The sequence below is a fragment of the Sebastes umbrosus genome, chromosome 12, assembly GCF_015220745.1.
Source record: "Sebastes umbrosus isolate fSebUmb1 chromosome 12, fSebUmb1.pri, whole genome shotgun sequence".
NCBI lineage: Eukaryota > Metazoa > Chordata > Actinopteri > Perciformes > Sebastidae > Sebastes > Sebastes umbrosus.
In genome coordinates this window covers 17471260-17493544 of record NC_051280.1, presented here as the reverse complement: position 1 = coordinate 17493544, position 22285 = coordinate 17471260, and the positions used below count along the sequence as shown (strand labels likewise).

Sequence of the window (22285 nt, the reverse complement as noted above, 5' to 3'; positions counted from 1 at the left end):
CATTTGATACACGAGTCTATCCATCATCTAAATTATTCCATTTGATGTAATGGTGCAGCCGTTTCAATAACATCTGCTTGATATACTGTAACTTCAATGAAATGTGCAACAAGCAGATTCTTAAATTGGCACTCTCATACATGTGTAAACATTTAAAGCCATTTAAGCGGGAATTTAAAAGGAAATGTTATAACGTTTAAAGGCTCAGAGGACAATGAATGAGAACTTTGTTAAGCCTTTCTGTGATGGGAACATTAGCTGTTCACAAAACAGATTCAATTCTCTCACAAGGTTGTTTGACTGCAGAACAGTAAATACCGGAAAGAAACGAGGCAGCCTCACCTTGAACCACATTCAGACAACTTTTTGCCAAACCTATCTCAACTGGAACAATACAGTGCAAGCTGTTAACGCTCTAAGCAGCGTGTGTAAAAGACGACAGCAATGTGATCTCTGTTTTTGTGAGACAGTCTGTTATCCACTGATAAATTCATGAAACATAGCAAGACAAATCTTTCCTTAGCATTGAAAATGGATTACTTCTTTCACGTCATGTTCTCTGTCTACCACAAAGAAATAATCCCATTAATGAAAAAACGATTAGAGCCGACCCTGAAGCAGTTCATGCACTGTAACAGAATTTCTCTCATAATAACTGGCATTTTGCAATTACATTATACAATTGCACTGCAATCATTATTCAAAACCCCCCTCTGAGTCAATCCAAAATTAATAATTATAACAATGCCGGAAACAGAAGTCTTCACTTACAAAACAAGACACCTATAAACTTTATTATGAATGAATGCACGGCGGGAAAACTAGTCTCAAACAGCACATCTGTAAACAAAGCTATATTCAAGTGGTATGTAATTGCATTGTCTGTCTCACATATGCAGTAATCAGAAAATGTCTCATATTAAATTACAAGTATGATGGCTTTTGAACATCTGCTGAGTGAGATTGCAGTGCCGCAGACATGAATTAATCAAAACTGCCTGAACACAAAGACGAGCTATGGGAAGTCTAGAGAGGGAGGGGCACTGAAACGTAGCCAGCTGTACTCTTTCAAATGGAATCAAGCACCCAAAGACACAACACAACTCTAGGTGGGGGGGGCAGGTGTCACAACATTGGATCAAAATGGTCAGATTTAGTTTGTGGACAAGGTTTGGTATAGGCAATATAGATTAGGGCTGCTCAGTTATGATAAAAATCCTAATCATGATTATTTTGGTCAATGTTGAGATCATGATTATTTAACACGATTACTCACTGACTTATTAATATCATGCATTCAGAAAGAAAATGTCAATGCATTAATCTGGTGCACTTTGAGAATTAAATTAAGAGGCTAGATCTATGAAGAACTTTGTGCACTTGTAAACAATTTAATCATAAACAAATTGGTTGTATAATTATTAATGGTGATCATACCAAAAAACGGTCATACCCAGAAAGCATGGTAAATGAGACGGGGTCCATGTTTTAGGGAGAGAGGGCGCAGTGAGCACCAAGCGGCAAGGTCAAGGCGAGGGGTGCTGTAAAGCAGCACCTTCGTCCTGGGCCTTTCAAAGCCGACCTAGAGCCGGTCACGGCGCAACACTACGGAGGAAATACGTTTGGCGAGGGCCAGCCAGTGCCGAGCAGAGTTTCCCCGAGGGGATCCTCCCACACCCCACCAAGCAAGGCGAAAGCGCACCACTTAAAGGCTTTAAGGGAAATGGCATTGCATTTGGTGAAGATCGCTTTATGACTTGTTTAGAACTCGACTCAGGACTTGAGTGCAAAGACTTGAGACTTACTCGTGACTTGCAAAACATGGACTTGCTCCCACCTCTGGCAGGGACTGCAAGCGATAACGGACTACAAACCCAAGCCAGGCGGTTTTACCAACACCACCGCTTCACTAACAGGATCTGTGCCTGACTCGGGTCCAACAGACAACACACAGAACCTCGTTGAGCACTCACTCAATGACGCAACATATCAAGCGACTAAGGCTGACGTGAGTAAGGTTTTTAAATCTGTCAAAGCACGCAAAGCTGCCGGCCCAGACGGTATCCCATATCATGTCCTTAAGACGTGCTCTAGAAAGCCATCGTATTTTTTTATGGACATTTTTAACTTGTCATTAGCACTCCGTATGGTTCCTACATGCTTTAAGAAAACGCTTATTGTATCTGTTCCCCAAAAAATACCTGTAACGTGACTGAACAAGACCACAAACAACTGAGGGGTACAGCTTCAAAAATCATAGGAACATCTCTGACAGAGATTCAGGACATTTACACCTCCCGCTGCAGAGGGAAGTTATGGAGGACGCCAGCAACCAACCACATCGACTGTTCTCATTCCTTCCCTCAGGAAAACGCCAATAAAGCATCAGAGCTCGGACCAGCCAACTGTACATTTTAAATGTATATGACAATAAACGTGAACTCGGATGACCTGGACTGCGAGCCAGGCCTCATCACCCAATATCAGCGTCCAACCACACTGTGGTAGAATCTTAGCAAATCATGTCAGAAAGTCTTCCCAGGAGAGTGAAAAGGGTGCTACAGTAGAATGTTAATGCCCATGGTTTTTAAATTATATGTGCAATGATCACATGTACAGTATGTGCGATGCTCAGGTGTCCACATATTTTGGCCATGTAATGTATTTTTAGACTTTTAGTTCTGTCAACTCTGAAAGTGACAGAAGTTCCTACTCTATCTTTCAACTTTAGACAGACAGACAGACTTTGAAGAATGTGCATTACTTGCAACGAGGAAGTGATGGACGTGATATCATAGTGGGCTTTGTTGTGTTTTGGTGTAACTGTGTCTGTAGTCCTCTTACCCTCATACAGCCAGTCGGCAAGGCCGTTAAAGACGACTCCCTCTTTGCCAGTGGAAACCAGGCGGATCGCTCTGCTATCAACTGTTGATCTGTAGTAGATGTTGTTTTCAAATATGAAGATCTGGACAGAGAAAAGTAAAAAGAAGAACCACCATTAATCTCTGTATCACTGTGTGGTGGAGCCCAAACGGAGCATTTCAGACAGAGGGTGAAAAGAGGTGCTGCAGCACACCCGGTATGAGAAAAAATAAAGAGTTTGTTTTTTGAACAATAACGCATGATAACATGTTCTAGTAGAAACCCTAGTGCACCTGAAAATGAGCATAATAGGTTCTCTTTAAAACCTAAATTACAATTTCCTGTGGTGCAAAGCTGAAAATACTTTTTCTCAGCCTCTGCGTCTCACATCTTTCTATCCACAGTACGAGCCTTTACGCTAAACCCACCTGTGGCTTTTTACAACAGCACGACTTTATCTTAATCCAGATAGAAACACCCACTCAATGACACTTACAAGCTAATACAGACAGACAGTCTCAGACAACACCTGCCTTAAGCAGTGTATTAACGGATATTTGCCTAATTACAGTTCGAGCTGAATTCTTCTCCAAAGCAGTATGAAGCCCTTTCTGTTGCTAATCGAAGCGCTGGAGCTGGCTGAGGCCCCACGGGCACATACACACAGTTTTTCCCCCTGTGTTTATTGAGACATTATGCCGTCTCCTGAGGGTGGCCGACAGCTGAGCTAAACTGCGTGTTAAACTGCTGATTTAAGCAGCAACGACTGCATCGCCTGAAGGAATTAAGACACACCGCTGGCAGATGAGTATGTGACACTTAAAAACCCTCTGTCAATCCACTCCAGTGTTTTCGCTGCTTCGCCTGGTGCCAGTATGAGGGAGATGAATGTGGGATTGATTGGTTTCTGAAGCACAGGCCGTGTTGGTGTGACTGGGCTGTCAGCTGAAGCCTCTTCAGTTAAATCTAAGCCTCAAATCGCCCGGCACAAGAATCCAAAAAAAGAGAAAAGACACAGCTCCTTTCGCTCTGATCTATGGCTGCTGTTGAGAAAATCAAAGTTTTATATTGTGGGATCAACATCTGAGGAAAACAGATCAATGCACGGCTGTGTAAAGCAAAGGAAGCTGGTGGTTGGCGAATGTTGCAAAACCACCACGGGACATAACGGAAATCATAGGCAGTTTTCAAAGAGTTACATAAAAAAAATTAAGTCCCATTATTATGAATTACACCTTAGCCAAAGCTGCCTCAAAAATCAACCTCAAGACCTTGATTCAACTTTGCAATATTAGCACCAAATCATTAAAAAGATTGTGTTAAAAGAGAAACATACAAGTCTGCAGGTTCAGGGGACTCGTTGTCAGCAGAGAACCCATTAAAGCATTTAGTCGTAAATGATACTGCACGACCTCTGAAAGGCAGGTGGCAATGTCCTGACTTATGCTCACTCATTCAATGACTTCAAGGGATTTAGATGAGAGAAAATAGAGAATAAGCAAAAGCCTAGAAAAGAGTCATTTCAAAAGGGTGGAGAGATGAAAGTAGCAACATCAAAGATACCTGTGGAGCTCGAATAGCGGGGTTTCTTTTTTGTGTGCGGTGTATGTACATGGGTGTGTGTGTTCTTAGGTCTGAAATATTGCCCAATTTTGTCGCACAATACTTTCGTTTGATTTCATTTTTTCTCTTAAATCAATCCCTTTCTTCTTCTCCTTCTCTTTTGTGTCAATATAACCTATTTTTCAGGTGTGTGTGTGTGTTGACTGATTGCTCTGTCACGGTAGAGTAATTGCTTGCGGCTTAATGAGGGGAGCGTCGCAGGATTCATCTCCCCGCTCCTCTCACTGTACATCTTGATGCTTCACTGCACACAGCCGTACTGCCACAAACGCGTCTTTATGTGCTGATGAAGCACTTGATTATAAATTGTTCAAATTCTGATAGAACCATTATATTTAGAAATAGCGAGGGGGAAAAAAAGGAAACATGTCCAACGTCGTCAGGTCGCACAGAAACAAAAGACTCATCTCGTTTTTCTCGCATGACCTCGGCTGTTCATTAAATCAAAACGCGGAGCTACAGTTACAGCATTGCGAAAGGAACAATCAGGTACACTATTACCATATGCAAATGAATCCGCTTTCTTCCCTCGGCAGGCAAAGTCTCATCACACACTTGAAATGTTAATATTTCCTCACAGCAATGTATCTGTAATTTAAGCAAATGATACGATAAGAGCAATTATGGAGGAAGAGAAAGCTTTGAAGTAATCGCTGATGAAACACAGCGCAGTTTGTTGTCTAAGCACCGCAAACCAAACAGAAACTAATTTAGAGTCAACAAGGTTAAAAAAAAGATGAGTATTGCAGTAGGCAGGAGATTAACAGGTGCTTGGGTCAATGGTACTTATAAGCTAATGAAAGGATAAGTCTGCCTTTCTTCTATATTTTTCTTATTGCAAGCAAATTGCATGAAAAGACCAAAATTAACAATGTTTTAGTTTAGTTACTGATCTTTGACCCTCAGGCCCATTGGCGTCTACTGAAAATGGGTCATAAATTTATAGTTTAAAGGAACAGTGTGTAACATTTTGGGGGGATCTAGTAGCAGAAATGGTATACAATATTCATAACTATGTTTTCATTAGTGTACAATCATCTGAAACTAAGAATCGTTGTGTTTTTGTTAACTTAGAATGAGCCCTTCATATCTACATAGGGAGCAGGTCCTCTTCAGATTCCGCCATGTTGCTCCGCCATGTTTTTACAGAACGGACAAACCAAACACTGACTCTAGAGAGAATCTTTTACGTTTTTACGTTACTTGAAGGCCACTGTAGTTCTTCGACGCGCTTATGAAACTGCAGTAACGTGAGCCGCAGAGTGCAAAACCGTGGTACCCCCAGCCGTCGTCTGACTTCCGTTGCTCCTAAAGTAGTGTTATTATGGTACGGATGGCCTCTGATTGAGGCAAGCTTCACCACGGTTTTGCAGTCTGCTTTGGCTACACAGGATATTTGTAGCTACAGAGATAAATGTATTGGTGGTTTTGGTCTTTTAATGACCAAAATGTTCTTATGAACACACATTGAACAGAAAGACACATATACTATCGGCTATGCGTTCTCTGATCTGGCGCCCGTCTGGCCACTGAACGACATAATTTAAAACCGTTACAGATCACTGATGCAAAAAATTCAACTTTTTTTTTGTTGATCTGACAACGCTGTGGTTAAGGCTTAGTTACGTTTAGGCACAAAACCCAACTTAGTTAGGGTTAGGAAAACATTGTGGTTTGTGTTAAACAAAACACTATGTGAAGGACCTGTTGTCGTCATGATTAATAATTGCGGATCACAGCCTACTGCCTTTGCAGACATTGTGTCTCTCTAACAACGTAACGCTTTGATTATGATGGATAAGTGTCATAATGCCTTTGGCCACTAGAGGTCCTTGTCACTCAAACGTAAACATATCCCCCAATTTGGCTGACATGTCCTTTGATACACAGACACTAGACAACAAATCTTATTATATTCACATTCTGTGATGCTGTTTTTGTTATTTGCATCTAAAAGGTTATAAACAGTGAAACATCTTCATGTTAACTTATAATGAGATGGAAATTTGCTTCTTTTTCATCTCCGAATCACAGCTCATGTGAACATACAGTACTTAAACTAGGGCTATTTTCACTACACGTAGAGATATGTTGAATCCAAGGACTTCACGCAAATAGTTTAGCAGATTTTTTTTTTTTTTACTATTTCAGCATTCTTTAAGCTTTTCAAAGTTACTTTTCAAAGCTTACTCCTCATGTCATAAATTGAAAACACCAACTTTGTTTGCCCAATTGAACAAACGGTCTCCAATCAACTGGTGCGTTTTACAAAATCTGTCCCTAAATGTGGCTGGAGACAAACACACATATATACACACACACACACAGTGCCATGTGTTTGCGCCCCCCCACCAGCAACCCCAGACTGTCCACGCCACGGGTTGTGCCACCTAGTTGCCATCTGCCACTGTGGCTCTCACCAGCTCATGTGTTGTCATGAAGTTGTGAAAGTAATATCTGGCTTCACAGTGACATCGATGGAGGTCAAAGCAAGGAGAGTTTTAAAGTCCTTAAAGTGGTCATTAAACCTCTTATCGCAACATTTGTCTGTTCTACTGTGACAAACCATAAATCACGACTGCGATGCCAGGCTGATTCTGACAGACCTCCACCAGTGTGCCAGTATTCACAGAGTGTAATCTCGAGGGTACGGCCTCCTTACCAGCTGCTCGCCTCGGGGTCCCCATCCAGCAAACTGCAGGACAGCTTCATGCACTTCAGGGGGCTTCAGAGGCCAAGTTTCCCTGTGGAGAAGACACAATAAAAAAACAAAACAGTATTTGTCTCTATGTACACTACATGCACGATGCAGTGTGTATCTGAATACAAAATGCACAGTCAGAGCAAGGAAGTCATGTGTTTTTTTTGGCTTGTTCCCTCACTGTAGGCTTCATCAATCACCCACATCCTTTTTTTTTTTAGCACAAGCTGACTTTGCTTGGCTCACTACAAATACAGAACAGTGGGGGAATAAGGAGACATAGATGGATGAAAGGCTAAAAACAGGCCAAGCTGAACACGGCGCAAAAAACTAAATTGGACTTAAATACATTCCCACAAAGGCAGCGAAAGAAGGTAAATGGGGCTGACGTCAGAGGACTGCCTACATGAGGTCAGGCTGAGGGCAGATGTCACAGATCTATTAGAGGAATACAGACAGAAAATGGACCAAAGGGCGACAGACAATGAAAAGAAGACACAACAGAGGTGGGACTTACTGTGTCACAAGGCTGTAAATGATGTACTTGGCCAGGTAGGAGTGTTGGTAGATCTGCGGAGACAAACAGCATCACAGTTAAAGAGGCACAACTTCTGGAAAAATTAGCATTTGCAAGGTATGCAGGGTTTCTCACCGGTTTCACTTCAAAGGCGAACAGCACATGTTTCATGTCTGGAGACACTTGGTACCTGGCGGCCCTGGATCTGTCCTGGATGGAATCAAAAACACACTCGCAGTGATTAACACACCCACTAGAGAGGCAGCAGAGAGTACTGCTCTTGAAGTAAAGTGAAAAAGTAAGATGGACTAAGATGATACTCACAAACAACTGGTTCAGAACAATAACAGTGTTCTCCCTTGTGTCAACATTAAGCTTGACAACGTCCCCTTCCCTTGTACGATACAGCAGCTCATTGTCTGTAAATGAAAAATAAAAGTCAACTATCAGAGAGGGAGACTGTACCAGCATAGTTTCTACTATCAGATTATTATATTATTATCCTGATACAGCCTGGTCCATTTATTTATTGTATTTAAAGGGACTGTATGTAAGTTTTTACACATTTTTAAATTGTTTTTTATCGCCAATGTGTGAACAGGTTGTAACCTAACCTAAAAAATGAGACCTTCCGCGACTTTCTTGGTCTCCTCTATCAGCCTGTAGACTGCTTTTAATGTGAAGAATGTGGGACATTTTTTCCGGGGAAATCCAACAGATGTGACGTCATGCGTGCTCGTGTGTAACAACAGATAACGTTTAGTTAGAAATGGAGTCCGCTAACGACAACAAACAACCAGCCTCAAACACAAACTCCACAGAAGCATAAAAAGACAAAGTTATACGTAGTGAAGCCCATCTTGAAAAACAGGAATGTGTCCGACGTCGGGGGGAAAACTAGGATCAATATTGGCCGGGCCTTCAATTCATGGAGGGACCGTTTGGTTTTAGGTATCAAAACAGACCCCGAGCTGGCAAAATTCCTATTGGACAATAAGCTAACATTAGTGAGAAGCATGTGAAATACAGAGTGATATTGTGGTTTTAGCTGTCAATCACGTTCAGCCTCTTGTGTGTCGTCTCGCTGTTTTGATCGATGCTCGCCTCTACGTAGTGCGAGCACAAGCACGAGCAACGGGACGCTGACTGTTGTTGACTTAACGGCCACAGGTGTCATTGTTCTGATTCTTACATAGAGCCCCTTTAAAAGGTGCCATTGATAGCATTCAGCCACTAGATGTCACACTCTCCCTCCTCCATTCCATTGCATTCACTTCACAACAGGTGGTTGCCAGTTCGCTACACAACCTGCATATTTTATGGTCGAGTGGAGTGACTCAGACAAACAATCATGTCAGGGGATGAATCTTTCGTGGTAGAGTAATGAAGACATTTTTTCAACATGTAGCTATACATTAGCTATAGATTTAGGTTACTTTGTGTGGTGGTAATTCAAGATTCATGTAACGTAACCCGTTTTTTCCACGCTAACTGGCAACTGGATCGCTGACGACACAGAAATATCACGTGATACCAACGTCGTTATACTGTTGGCTCACAAGCCTTGTTAGAAGTTGGAACCAAACGTCTGATATCTTCCACAGAGATAAACAAAACATACATTTTGGAACTGTCAAAAATGTTTAAATGATTAATTCAGTTATAATAATATATTACATTTTTTGGAAAAGCCATAAATTTATTCTGCGCCTTTCTAAAAGCTCTGTGGGTGTATCCTTTTTTTTTTTTAATTATTCGTCTACTTAAAAATGTTATCAATAAGACCTTTAATTATTACTTTGATATTACTATTGTTGTTTGTATTTCATTATTATTATCTTTTAAATGTCTGACATTTAAGGGAAGGCCTCATTTTAATGTTGGACAACAATCTATGTGCCTTTGATATTCTTCCTCATACTGGATGAGAATAAATTTGATTATAAGTTATTGGAAGTTATTTGAAAAGATTAATAAAGATATGACTGGGGAAAACAAACAGTTTTTTTTGCCACTTTGGGGAAGTGGAAACAAGCTGTAAAAACAGCATATGACATCATGACCTTTCAAGTTGATATGGCAAAACAGTTGCTTCTTGACATGGAGCAATATTAGCGTTCAATTTGAGTTGTGTTACTGTCCACCTGATGAATGTAAGTCTAATATTCACTCTCTTTTAGCTCTGATTGGTCAATATCTGGCTCTTTAGCTGTTAAATTAACTAAAAAACTAAATTATTAAGATAGTTGTTTTTTAGAGCATTTTCACTGAAAATAGTTTCCCAGTGAGTTTGCAATCATTCTTGCTATTATGTTTAATGCCGGCTAATTTACTAACTGGTCTATCTGAAGGCTTCACTTCCATTATCAAAACATATCCTGTTGAAAAACAAGGTCTTAAATAAGCCTGTGGGTGTGTGATGTGTCCAGGCTAGCACTCGGCACAGTGTGTCTTCCTCCGCGGACTGTTATGATGCTGTTGTCCTTGTCATTCCTGCTCTGTAGAAAAGTCTCCTCTTTTATGAGAAGATCCCATTAAATGCCAGAATTGCTTTCTCCGGTAACCTTAGCAATAAAAAGCCAGTGTTTTGAAAGATTTAACACTGTTGTGCATGTTTTGCTATCATTTGCAGCTTGTCCTTAGGTGGCTTTATCTCTCTGGAACACAAAGACTCTTTTTAAGTGTGTTTTCCTCGTAAGATTGAATTTTATAATCCAAAGATTTCCTCACAAATATCTCAAATCTGTTGTCTTGTGATTTCTTTTTTTTTAAGAAATGCACAACAAATGTGATTGTTAAAGTGCCTGGCTCAGACCAAATGAATTTGAGGACACCTGTTTGTAACAGTACAAATGTTCATCTTGTAGAGCTGTACAGTCTGTTCTGTTTCACTTTAGCGCCAATAATTAGAGAAGAGGGACACTGACAATTGTTGAAAATGTCAATGCAATACTGAGAACTGTAATTACGCCAAATCAATTTCATTTGTCTGAGCTGGGAGTCGTAAAGAGAAATGATCGTGACTCAGTTACCAAAGATGGTGATTTATAGTTTCTTCAATGTAGATTATCACGTGTGGCCACAGATGTTTCTTGTTAATGCCTTGTTTGCATTGTTAGATGATATCATATTGTGTTACATCTCAAAACTATAAAAGCGTCAGACAGACAGCAGCAGCTCTTTGTTTTAGAGATCAGTCTGAAGGTTGATTCCTTTGTCTTTGGATCTGTGTGAGAAACTCAGAGGTGAGTCCAAAGACTACTGAGGCAAGCAGTGATCAAAGAGCAACGGGGATCAATTACACACTGCTGTGAAAGAAGCCTACAAAATATTGATGAGGAGTACTGAAGTGTGAGGTTGTCCCATCTGGTTTCTTATCAGAAGGTCATTAGCACCGAATGGGAGTTGATTGCATTAAGTTAACTGACGAGACGCAATGTCAAACAATTGATTGCCGGGGTTTCGTCAGGTGCGGAGGACGTTTTAATCTCGGTCGTGAACGAAGGACACGGAAACACGGGAACTTAACTAATTATACGTTAATGAGGCCGTAATGTAAGTAATCGGGGGAACAGTCTGCACAGTAGAACAAAAGGACATGTGTAAGGTCGTAATGCGTCTGTCACACAAGCAGGAGATGTGAGTTTGCATGTGCGCAGGTCATAATGTGAATTTATTTACAGATACAGCTGCATTGAAATGTAAACATATAAGTCATCAGGTGTATTCATGCATAAGCCGTCTGTCTGTACGTGGCTGCAGTCCTAACTGTTGTTCCCTCTCTGGTGTTTTGTCTAAAACAAAAACTTTTTATTATGGTACTAACTAACACTGATGATCATAATAACTACAGTTTTTACAACACATATTTAAAAGCTCTTTTATACTGTATGAACTGGGACTATAATGTTTAGTGCTTCCAGGGGAATTGACAATAAAATCTGCACTAAACAACCTTTTAGATTTTTGCGATTCAGACCGGAGGGGAGTGTTGACACGTCCTATATTCAATGTTAGATCTATAGTCTTAAATATATCATCTTTTCTATCTGTTATATCCGATTTCAGATGACCAGCTGTGTATCATGTGCAGAAAAAAACACCAAGAGCGGATAGTATTAAAGAATACTGAGTTCATTTTTGACCATGGAAACAACAAATACTTAACTCAAGGTTCACTTCACTTAATGTTTTTTCAGTCAGTCTGCTCTGAGCAAACTCTATTCACCAGAGGAAAACTGTGAGGTTGTTGAAAGCGCTCAAAAAAGCTATTGAGTGGACCTTGGGCTACGATTTAAAAAAAAAAAAAAAAATATGAACACTCATATGACTATCAAATGGCCAAAAGGGATTGGTTAACAACATCTGATGTGAATCGGTAAACTCTGAGAACCCAAAACCAACCTTCAATCTACATCTGCTGCCTACAACATTTGTCCTGCTCAGCATATCCTCTTGAAAGTTCCCAAAACTAATACTGTATTTGGTCTGACGGTTGGCTACAACCAAAAACTGGAACGATCTGCAAAAAACACTAAAACTGGACAATTTTATCAACAAGTCCACTTTCAAAAACTCTGTTATGGACATTCTGGCCGATATATGCAGCCACTTCCCGATCCAATAATATTACCTAAGTTTTGTCTGTCTGCTGCTTACTGTTGTCCCATGCATGTTTCTGTTGTCTGTCTGCTGCCTGTTTGTCCTACTGCTTGTATATGCTACTCCTGATCTGTTGTTGTATTTCCTGATGCTGTTTGTCTCCTACTGCCCGATGCTTGTGTACTAGTCTGTATATCTTTCATGTAGTACTTGCCGTTAGATGTAAAGCTTGTTGTGATTTTTTTGTATTTACTACTTGCTACTCTTGTTTTGTTGTTGTATTGACTGATACTGTTTGTCTGGTACGGTCCGTTGATTATGTTCCTGTCTGCATTTTTCTCTTATGTAATGCTTGTTGTCATATGTACCCCCTACCCCGTTCCCTCAAGAGGCTTTGCCTTTTGCCAGGCCGCCATTGTAAATAAGAATTTGTTCTTAATTGACTTGCCTGGTTAACTAAAGGTTAAATAAAAAAAATGTAAAAGTTAAAAGACCTATCTGTACACCTTTCCACACAATAATTATGATAATTCAAGTAACTGCTTCAGTGTTCCCTGTTCCTCAACTAGACCTTTAAAATATGTTATTTTAATCCTTTAATAAGTAATAAGGATACAAGAACAAATTACTTGGTGATCGTACTTCTATTAATTATTAATTAGCAGTAGCAGTTGTACTTAAACACAGAATGCCAAATGGTTAAGACTGTAGCACAGTAAAATCCAAGCCTCCATCTATGAATAAAGTATCACTGATTCAGTTCATCATGCAGAAGCTGAAAATATATTCTCCCTGTCGAACACCAGAGGGCACTGAGTCAGCTGATCCAATGTTTCTGAGCACAGGTGGCAGCTTCCTACTCGCTACCTTGTCAAGGTCACAGAGGCCACAGCAGACCTGCTCTACTGTACATCTGTTCAATTTAGACCATCTTACTGTACAACTAGTACACCACATGCTGGATTTGTAGTGCATACAAAATGAGCTTGAACACTGGTGCATGTGTTTGCCATGGAAACAGAAGGAGCTGTAATATTATTTTTATGTTGATAGCGGAGAAACTCATGTAAACAAGAATTTACCAAAAGTCAAGTTACATGCAGGTACAATACCAGTAACTATAGAAACAGGCAGGTTTAACGGCTGCCCTGCAGAGAAACCATTTCAGTGAGACTGAAGACAAAGTGAATTCTATATTTTATTGCTCATTGTCATCCATAAAGCTCCACTGTTAAAGCTTCCAAACTACTTCACAACTCTTCTCTGTTTTAAAATCTTGTAACTGCAGTACACCATGCAATAAATTCTTCTCCTTAGATATCCCATACTGCACTGTATGTGCATATCAACCGTAGCAGAATAGTTTCAATGGTTCAGTATGAACTGCAAACTGCCCTCAAGCTACATTATTTCATTCCCCTCTGATGTTCATTATGACTCTTGCAATTCTATTATTTTATGCTTGATTGTTGGTAGACTGACGATGTGTTTCTTATTCTCTTAATGATACCTGATCAAAAATAAAGTTATTAAGTTATATGATGATTGGGAATGGGAATCTTTTTTTATAGCAGATTTTATTTCTAGAGTTTCAGAAAGGAGATAAAGTTCTTTGTTTGTAATGTATTGTTATTAGGGTTGTCAATCGATTAGAATATTTAGTCGTGATTAATCGCACTATTGTCCATAGTTAATTGTATTTAATCGCAAATCAATCGCACATCTTTTATCTGTTCAAAATGTACCTTAAAGGGAGATTTGTCAAGTATTTAATATTCTTATCAACATGGGAGTGGGCGAATATTCTTGCTTTATGCAAATGTGTATATACTTATTATTGGAAATCAATTAACAACACAAAACAATGACAAATATTGTCCAGAAACCCTCACAGATACTGCATTTAGCATTAAAAGATATGCTCAAATCATAACATGGCAAACTCAAGCTGGCACAAGTTTGGAGCGTTATTTAGTCTCCTTCATGACAAGCTAGTATGACACGGTTGGTACGAGTAGATTCCTTAAGTTTTCTAGTTTTAAATGATGCCTTTATCTTCTATCTTGCTTCTGAGCCCGCTACAACCTCTTAAAAATCAATTGTGTTAATGCATTAAAGAAATGAATGGCGTTAAAATGAATTTGCATTATTATTGGGTTAACTTTGACAGCCCTACTTGTTTAGTAAGTTTTGTTCTATTCTGACAAATGTTGTTTCACCATTGCATCTTTTGGGGTCTTATAAGCTCATGTGGGCTGGGCACTTGTATGTGCATGACACAATAAACAACAAATACCTATATGGACATTTCAAGACAGTGGGTCCGATTTTAATACTGACGGTATTTTCTGAGTCACGGACAACAACGATGCCTGTCACAATGTGTCTGGATGTGTTCTGCGTTTTGAGATGAGAGGCGGATGCTGAATGCCAAACTGTTCACTCACCGCTGAGCCATTTGGCGTCTGGGTCATGGATGTGAAGGTCTGGACCGAAAACATCCTCTATAGTCACTTTCTTCTTCAGGGCGAGGCTGTCATCTACACCTGTCAAGAGCATCACCGAAAGACAAAATAAACATGAATGTGACGTACAGTACAGCAGCTCATATGCATATTTGTCTAGATGTGGTGATTCTTGAAGAAAACTTCAAGATGTCCCTCAGTGGTGTGAGATTTATAAGCATTTCAAGAGACTGGGTTTGCTACTTTCAGAGCAAAAATTGAAGAGAATCCTTTGACTTTTTGCTCGGGGGGCTGCAGCCAGACTGTCACCATCTCGCTATATAATACTCTTCTTCTCTCTCTGGAGATAGCACCTCCAACAGCTCTTCTCCACTATAGATGGAGCAATTTAGAACAAGGTACAAACAAGAAAGAGGCCTCTAGTATTGCACTATTGATCTGAGAGCATCAGTTCACATCTGCCTGCTTTGTGTTTCAGCAGCGGGGGGGACGACTCCTTCCATCCCCAAAACTCCAAATGAGATCTGAAGCTGACAGCTGAACTGGAGGTGGAGCAGACAACAGGGGTACACGAGCGAGTTAGTGTGGAGGTGAGAAAAGAGAGTGTGTGAGTCCTTTAACTGTCTCCTACCACACCTTCACTCAGGAAACAACCGTCAGACACAAGTCGTCGAGATGGTTTGACAGCCCAGTGTTACTGTACAAAACCGTGCGCTGACAGATTCCTCGGCAGGTTTCGCGGTTGTGACTGAGCGGCAAGATCTGAGTGTGTAAATACCATGTCAGACATTGTGAAGTGTTTATCGACTTGAAAAATCAGAGAAATTCTCTTGTCTGGCAAGAAGCGGCAGAGTTAGGGGGAGAAAGCTAATTTCCAACACGAGGCAAATGGTATCTCTGATGCTGTGCCAATCTGACAAATGGCTGGAGCTATTACTGCATAATCATCTCCATTAAACAGGCCTGAATGGCATTACACATTAAAAGGCCCATTACCTAGTGAGACGATGACCCCGCCTCTATGTAAAACCGGTACACAAACCGGAGAAAGCATATCACCTGTAAAACCTTTCCCCCCGGAAACAAGGTTATCAAATTAAATTAGCAGCCTGTGCTGCGAGAAAAAGCAGAAAAGGAGAAAGAGGTTTCATCTGAGTTGTGTTCGCAATACAGCTTGTGTGTAGAAGATGTGTAAACACCTAAACAGGTACTGTATGTGTGTGAGTGTGTGAAGGGAATCTAAAAAAATCTTCACAAATATAATATTTTACAAGTTATTTCTTTGCAAGATTGTGAAATAGGGTGTTTTTCTACATTTCAGCCATTTTCTCACGTATCTAATATGCAAAATCTAACATCTGGCACATTGTATTCAATGATTTTCACACATCCATCCATCCATCAGACGCATGTTTCAAATGTCTAAACATTTTGTATTATTAAAATAATCAGTAGAGAGGATCGTGGCAGATTGTTGGCAGAGGTATGTGGTTTCTGAGTTTCATCTGTGATGTGTGAATTGTCTTGCTGTTCTCAATTTAAAGTCAAAGATATGTGTAGAATAAATGTATACTGAGTGAGAGTGACAGAATATTGAGTGTGTTGTTTCCTTTGCCAGAGAAATCATAATGTATATATCTCATTTTGTTTGTTTGATATCAAAATGTCTCATAGAACGTAACAGATTTCTGTGAAATTCAGTGGAACGTTAGGTCGTGTCCCAAGAAACAATGATTATTATTCAGGATTTTTTTTATGCTAGATTGCAAAACAGGGCATTTTCAAACATGTCAGCTATTTTCCCATGAATCAAAGACACAAACTTTGGCACACTGTATTCTGCAAAACTATTGCCAGAAGAGGCCTTCGATGATTTAGCAAAACCCTAGTTTTATGTTCAATGTAGGGTTGTCAACTGATTGAAATATTTAATCGTGGTTAATGACATGATTGTCCATAGTTAATTGCGATTAATTGCAAATGAATTGCACATTTTTTTATCTGTTCAAAATGTACCTTAAAGGGAGATTTGTAAAGTATTTAATACTCTTATCAACATGGCAAATATGTTGCTTTATGCAAATGTATGTATATTATTGGAAGTCAATTAACACAAAACAATGACAAATATTGTCCAGAAACCCTCACAGGTACTGCATTTAGCATAAAAAATATGCTGTAATCATAAAATGGCAAACTCAAGCCCAACAAGCAACAACAGCTGTCAGTGTGCTGACTTGACTATGACTGGCCCCAAGCTGCATGTGATTATCATAAAGTGGGCATGTCTGTAAACGGGAGACTCGTGCCAATGGATTTCTAAGGTTTTCTAATTTCATATGATGCCAGTGTCTTCACTCTAGCTTTAAAACTGAGCCAGCTACAACCTAAAAATCACAAATTCTATTATCGTTATAATCGTTATTATCGCGTTAACTTTGACAGCCCTATCAATGAGAACATTTTTATGTCAAATGCAAAAGAAATTGAAATCATCGCTTTCCACAATATCTTCACATGTTAACTACAGTATGGTTAAGGTTAGGGAAAGATTGTGGTGCATGAAAGTCAGATGTCAGATGTCCATGCATCACCCAGACTTCCTCACCCTTACTTTTTGCCGTGCTGCAAAACGGACACACAACTTCCTGCACTGACGTGAATGTGCACATTTGATGTAAATCATGGGGTGCAAAATCATCTGAGCTGTTAGCTTTTATGCAGATCAAGATACAGATTGCAAATTTTCAAATCATTTTCTACTAATAAAACAGTTAAGAGGATTGTGCATCCTTGGAGGAATGCACTCTGAATGATAGCATATAGGTGTGTGTGTGTGTGTGTGTGTGTATGTGTTGTACATACGAGGGGTCAGCAGGATGACGGAGGTGACAATCAGGGAACAGATGATGAGGATGACCAGCAGGGCGATGGCTATTCCTTTCCAGTTCCTCTGCGGCGGTGCACTGCCCACCAGGTCCTGAAAAACAATATCACACATCAAATTACACTGATGCACACACACACACACACAAAGAGGCAAACAATTTCAACTTTTACGCATTTAGGTATAACAGATAAAATGATTTGTCACCACAGGCTAAATCTACTCTAATAAAATGTCGAGCGATGACCTCCAGGTGATGAGTTTTATTTCCCGATGGACACACAGCGTTTTTAGATATCATCTTATCATACATAAGGCAGATGTATTTTGTACCGTCACAGTTGGAGCCAGAGATTGGCCAGAGGACAACTCATTCTCTGTCAGACAGATGCCGACAACTTAGCCACTTGTGTGCAGTAACGCTGCATCCACCAGCTGCTCCCCGCTGCTCGCGCACGAAGAGTCCCTGCAGCTTTGCCTGACAGCTGTAGAGGAGCTACGACTTCAACGCACACATAACAGGCAAAAATAATGAGCTACTCTCCTCACACCGCCCAGCAGATGGTGGATGGCTAATCAGTGCTATTCGAAACACATACACTGGAAAAAAATCCACAGGACATACAAAACATTTTCAGGGCGGGAGGCAACATTCAGGTGGCCTCTGTAGACTGTCCAATACGCCGCCGCACAGATCTCAAACTATTTCGATCTATAAGCCCATTTTTCGTGAGTTTTACTGTGCGATTTAACAGATGGGCTTTGTGCAAACACACACTATCATCCACTCCTTGACATACCGTGTCCATTACAAAGCAACAGGAGCAGACAGCTTTCTGGAATAACTGTAGATGTACGTTAACACCACGCTCCAAGACTATGTCTACGCTTAAGGACTTTACGTCTCAGCCACATGTGTCATATATTGTTATCTACAGGACAGGTTAAGCTACTCTAAAATGCCATAATTTAGCATGTGAGTAGCTCTATATATGTTTGAGGATACATTTTTATGAATGAACACAATCTCTTTTCAGAGGGGTGAAGGATTAAGGTCAGAAATCAGGGTTTCTGGTCTATATGTGTGTACAGGCACACAAATATGCACATTAATCTCTCTGTTCACAGTCAGTGAGGAGAGTGAGCAGATCCAGCCACCCATATCAGTCCAGCTGTTGATATCCTTGTTAGCAATTAGACCCGGTCTCTGTCTGCCCGCAGTGAGTGGTTATACAGTATGCAGCAGCTCAGTGAACCATCCACCAGTTAATGAGGAGTGTGCGTACACGTGAGAGTAAAACAGACGGCTCGACTCCCGGGGCAGAGATGATGCCTTTTTACATCTTTCAAGGCTTTAAATTACTGCATTGCAAAGTTACTTTCCATTTAAATGTTTAAAGCGTACCTGTGTGTGTGTGTGTGCATTTACACTGCCTGTGCACCTACAGTCTCAGCACAGTTTGTCTCACAGCGAAGCAAATCAATACTGAAGCTAGTGAGTACACATATAAAAACAGCAGGCACGCCAATAAGCTGATTTATTGCTGCAGAGGCAAGGCTTTTCGCAATAAGGTGTATAGTGGTTTCATAAGATATTAATGTCCCTGAAAGACAAGCTGTGTTGAAGTTGCCTTTGATATCAACTATCGGACGTCTGACCCGAGAAATAAAACAATAAGAGGCTTTGACATGCACGCAGATAACGGTCTTGTTTCTGCATCTGTTTACTTGTTTTTCCGTATATCTGCACTGAAAAATGGCGAAATGTTCAGTGCAGGAAGGTGATTTGAATGCAGCCCAGTCCGGTATCCAGTTCAGTGCAGCCTGTACCTGATGGAGGGGTACCACATCTATAAATGTGACAGCTGGATCTAGACCACATAACAGAGGAAAAGTATCTCTCAGCAGAATATTTTCAGACACTTTGATGCCAGCCTGGGAGGCATGTGAGTAAATATTTAGTTCCAGTCATTTCTTTCCACCCACAACAAATTCAGCATGCTCATTGTACTGGAGCACGAGAGGCACATGGTAAAATGATTTCAGACAGCCTATTTTTTGAATCTTAAATACATCTCCCACAGGCTCTGTTGGCTAATTCAGGCTGCGGAAATATAGGATGCAGACGACTTGACGAGCAGGAGCAAGCTTCCCTCCAGTGCTTGGCATTTCTGTAAACAGACACCCAATTATTCAATCAGAGGTCAGGGAGCTTTTCCGCAATTCAAATCGATACACAATCAAATACTGTTGGACGTCTGCCTTTTTCACTGTAAACTCCTCGATAAAACAGCATCCAGTTGAAATGGATACGGCCATTAACCTTCACTGTCAATAGTCCTGGATACATAACATAAACTTGAGAAAGATGTGATCGATGTTTATCGCTCTTCCTGTGACAAGCTACGCGGTGGTCAACAGAGCCGTCAGGACAGCTGTCACTGTCATTTAAACCACCTACTTAATTAAAAAAAGCTACTGCAGAGTACAACATTAAAACAAAAGCATCAGGAGTTTATTCACTGAGTGTTAGGCCTTAAAGCTATGCTCAGCAGGATTGTTTTTAATTCCTTATAATACGCTGCAAGGTATGTTAATTACCCTTGTTTGCCTAAATTCATTTCTGTAACATGGAGATGTTTCCATCCAAAAGAAGTCACACAATGTAGGGGGAAAACTGCCTTGTAGGTAACACTGCTTAAAAGTATAAAAGGTTACGGTGGTCGGTTGGTTTTTGTAAACAAACAGCATTCAAAGCTGTCCCCTCCTCCGAGTTTCAACCGAGAGAGAGCAGTGATGGTCAAGTAAACTATAGAGTGAATGAAGAGAGGGAGTGGCGTTAGTGAGAACAAAGCAGTCAATCAGAGAAATAAAACGTTATTTTGTGATTGTTTCACGGTGATTACGTTCTAAAGCACAAATAAACACGCGCAAACCTCAGCACAACCCTGCGGGAAGGTGACTCGTTGCCGGATTATGAATGAATGCAGCCGAAGGGAAGGATTCATCCTGTCCGCTCTGCTCGGTGCTTCGGTCAAACTGACACCGATAGCAGCACACAGCAGCCACTCTGCACACAGCAGAGGAGAGAGAGAGGACCAGCGGAAAAACGGAAGCAGCGATTTAAAAAGCCGTTCTCATCCGTCAAATATGGCCGCTTTGTATTTGACAGAGCTAACGGGGGACTTGCTGCTCGGTATCAGACGCTGAGGGGCGTGACAAAGCTCCGGTATTTGACGACATGAACGGGCTGCACACCCTACAATACACGCTGTTATTGGCTGGGGGTTACACCCCCACATGGAGCCAAAGTGTTGTTTGCAGACGCCCAGAAACGTTCCGAACACAACAAAATAAGAAGAAAAGAGAAAATACAGGCAGAGGGCTGTAGGGTCTCCGTACATACAGACACCACCTCACACTTCTAGTGGGTCATAAGTGATGATTGAGAGGGATTACGTTTGTATCAGTCTATAGATTGTTTTTTAGGAAATTCTTGTATATTATACCTTTAATTACCCTTGTTTGCCTAAATTCATTTCTGATGTTACATGGAGAAGTTTCCATCCAAAAGAAATCACAGATCAACATGTATAGGGAAACAACTCTCATGTGTAACACTGCTTAATATCCAAGAAAGTTTTGAGAATAGTTTCCATATACAAACAAAACGGCTGCAGATGGCCTTCTTCATTGACCATTTCACCGCTGAATCAGACCATTTGAAACCCCCATTAGTGGCAGATGGAGGTGGTTGAACTGTCTGGGGGTCGGTTTGTACGATGTGTTGTTCGACCAGTTCTGAAATCAAAAGCACACATTCTCCGCTCGAAGGCATTCACAGCGCTCGCATTAAAAGTGACAGAAATGGTTGTGTCAAGAATGAAAAAAGAGAGCTGGAGAGAGAAAATCAAACTGTTACTTTATGGTTATGGATTACAACTAAATACTGGCTGTTGTTTCAGTCAGCACAAACCATTCCCCATGGTCTGTCTGGACATTCAGCTGGCTTAGTGTGTCTCTGTGGTTCCACCAGTGTGCAGCTTTCCCAAAATCTCCTTTTGTAGTGACTTAGGGACCACTAGTCACATACCTTCCAGCAGCAGGTTATTGTCACCTGTAAAATCCCCCAGCATGCTGAAGGTAAAGATAACACAGTCCTGTTATGCTAAATTTGTCAGGCCAGCCTCAAATACAGTACTGCTTCACCTGTTTCAGCACCTTTGTCTTGGTGTACATAAAGATTAATTTCCATCTCTGGGTTTTTTTGTCACCTGCAGCCCTTTCTGGCGCTCAGAACAGCACATCTGCAGTTGCAATGCCTTTGCCTGGAATGTGTGAGTACCTCATCACTCTCAGTCTTGTCCAAGTTCTTTGCTCCCAGAAGGGATACCATGGTCGATTTCTATGTGAAACATGATGCCAATCAGGAAGTCTGAGAATCACTCACATGCTAAAGCTTCCTTTTTTATTGTAGCATATCTTTTTTCAGTGTTGTTGAAGCATAGGCACCTGGCTTTTATGTGCCATCCTGTTGTTTTTCTAGAGCTCTCAGTCCATACGACGATGAATCAGTTGAGACTATTGTGTGTGCACCGGGGATCGTAAAGTGCCAAACCTGGTGGTTG

The 22285-nt window shown here is 40.7% G+C and overlaps 1 protein-coding gene across 5 annotated transcripts in view; it reads right to left on the bottom strand.

Annotated features, from left to right (window-relative positions):
• The window catches only part of LOC119498996 (dipeptidyl aminopeptidase-like protein 6), a 101813-nt gene that overhangs the window by 13613 nt on the left and 65915 nt on the right, over positions 1 to 22285 (bottom strand). For all 5 annotated transcript variants that reach the window (XM_037788175.1, XM_037788176.1, XM_037788177.1 and 2 more), the window contains 7 exons: positions 17636 to 17750; positions 14753 to 14851; positions 8028 to 8122; positions 7839 to 7913; positions 7704 to 7756; positions 7148 to 7229; positions 2845 to 2965 (listed from right to left, as the gene is read on the bottom strand). In XM_037788175.1, coding sequence (XP_037644103.1) covers positions 2845 to 2965; positions 7148 to 7229; positions 7704 to 7756; positions 7839 to 7913; positions 8028 to 8122; positions 14753 to 14851; positions 17636 to 17750 — 640 coding nt within the window. The remainder of the gene's footprint in view (positions 1 to 2844; positions 2966 to 7147; positions 7230 to 7703; positions 7757 to 7838; positions 7914 to 8027; positions 8123 to 14752; positions 14852 to 17635; positions 17751 to 22285) is intronic.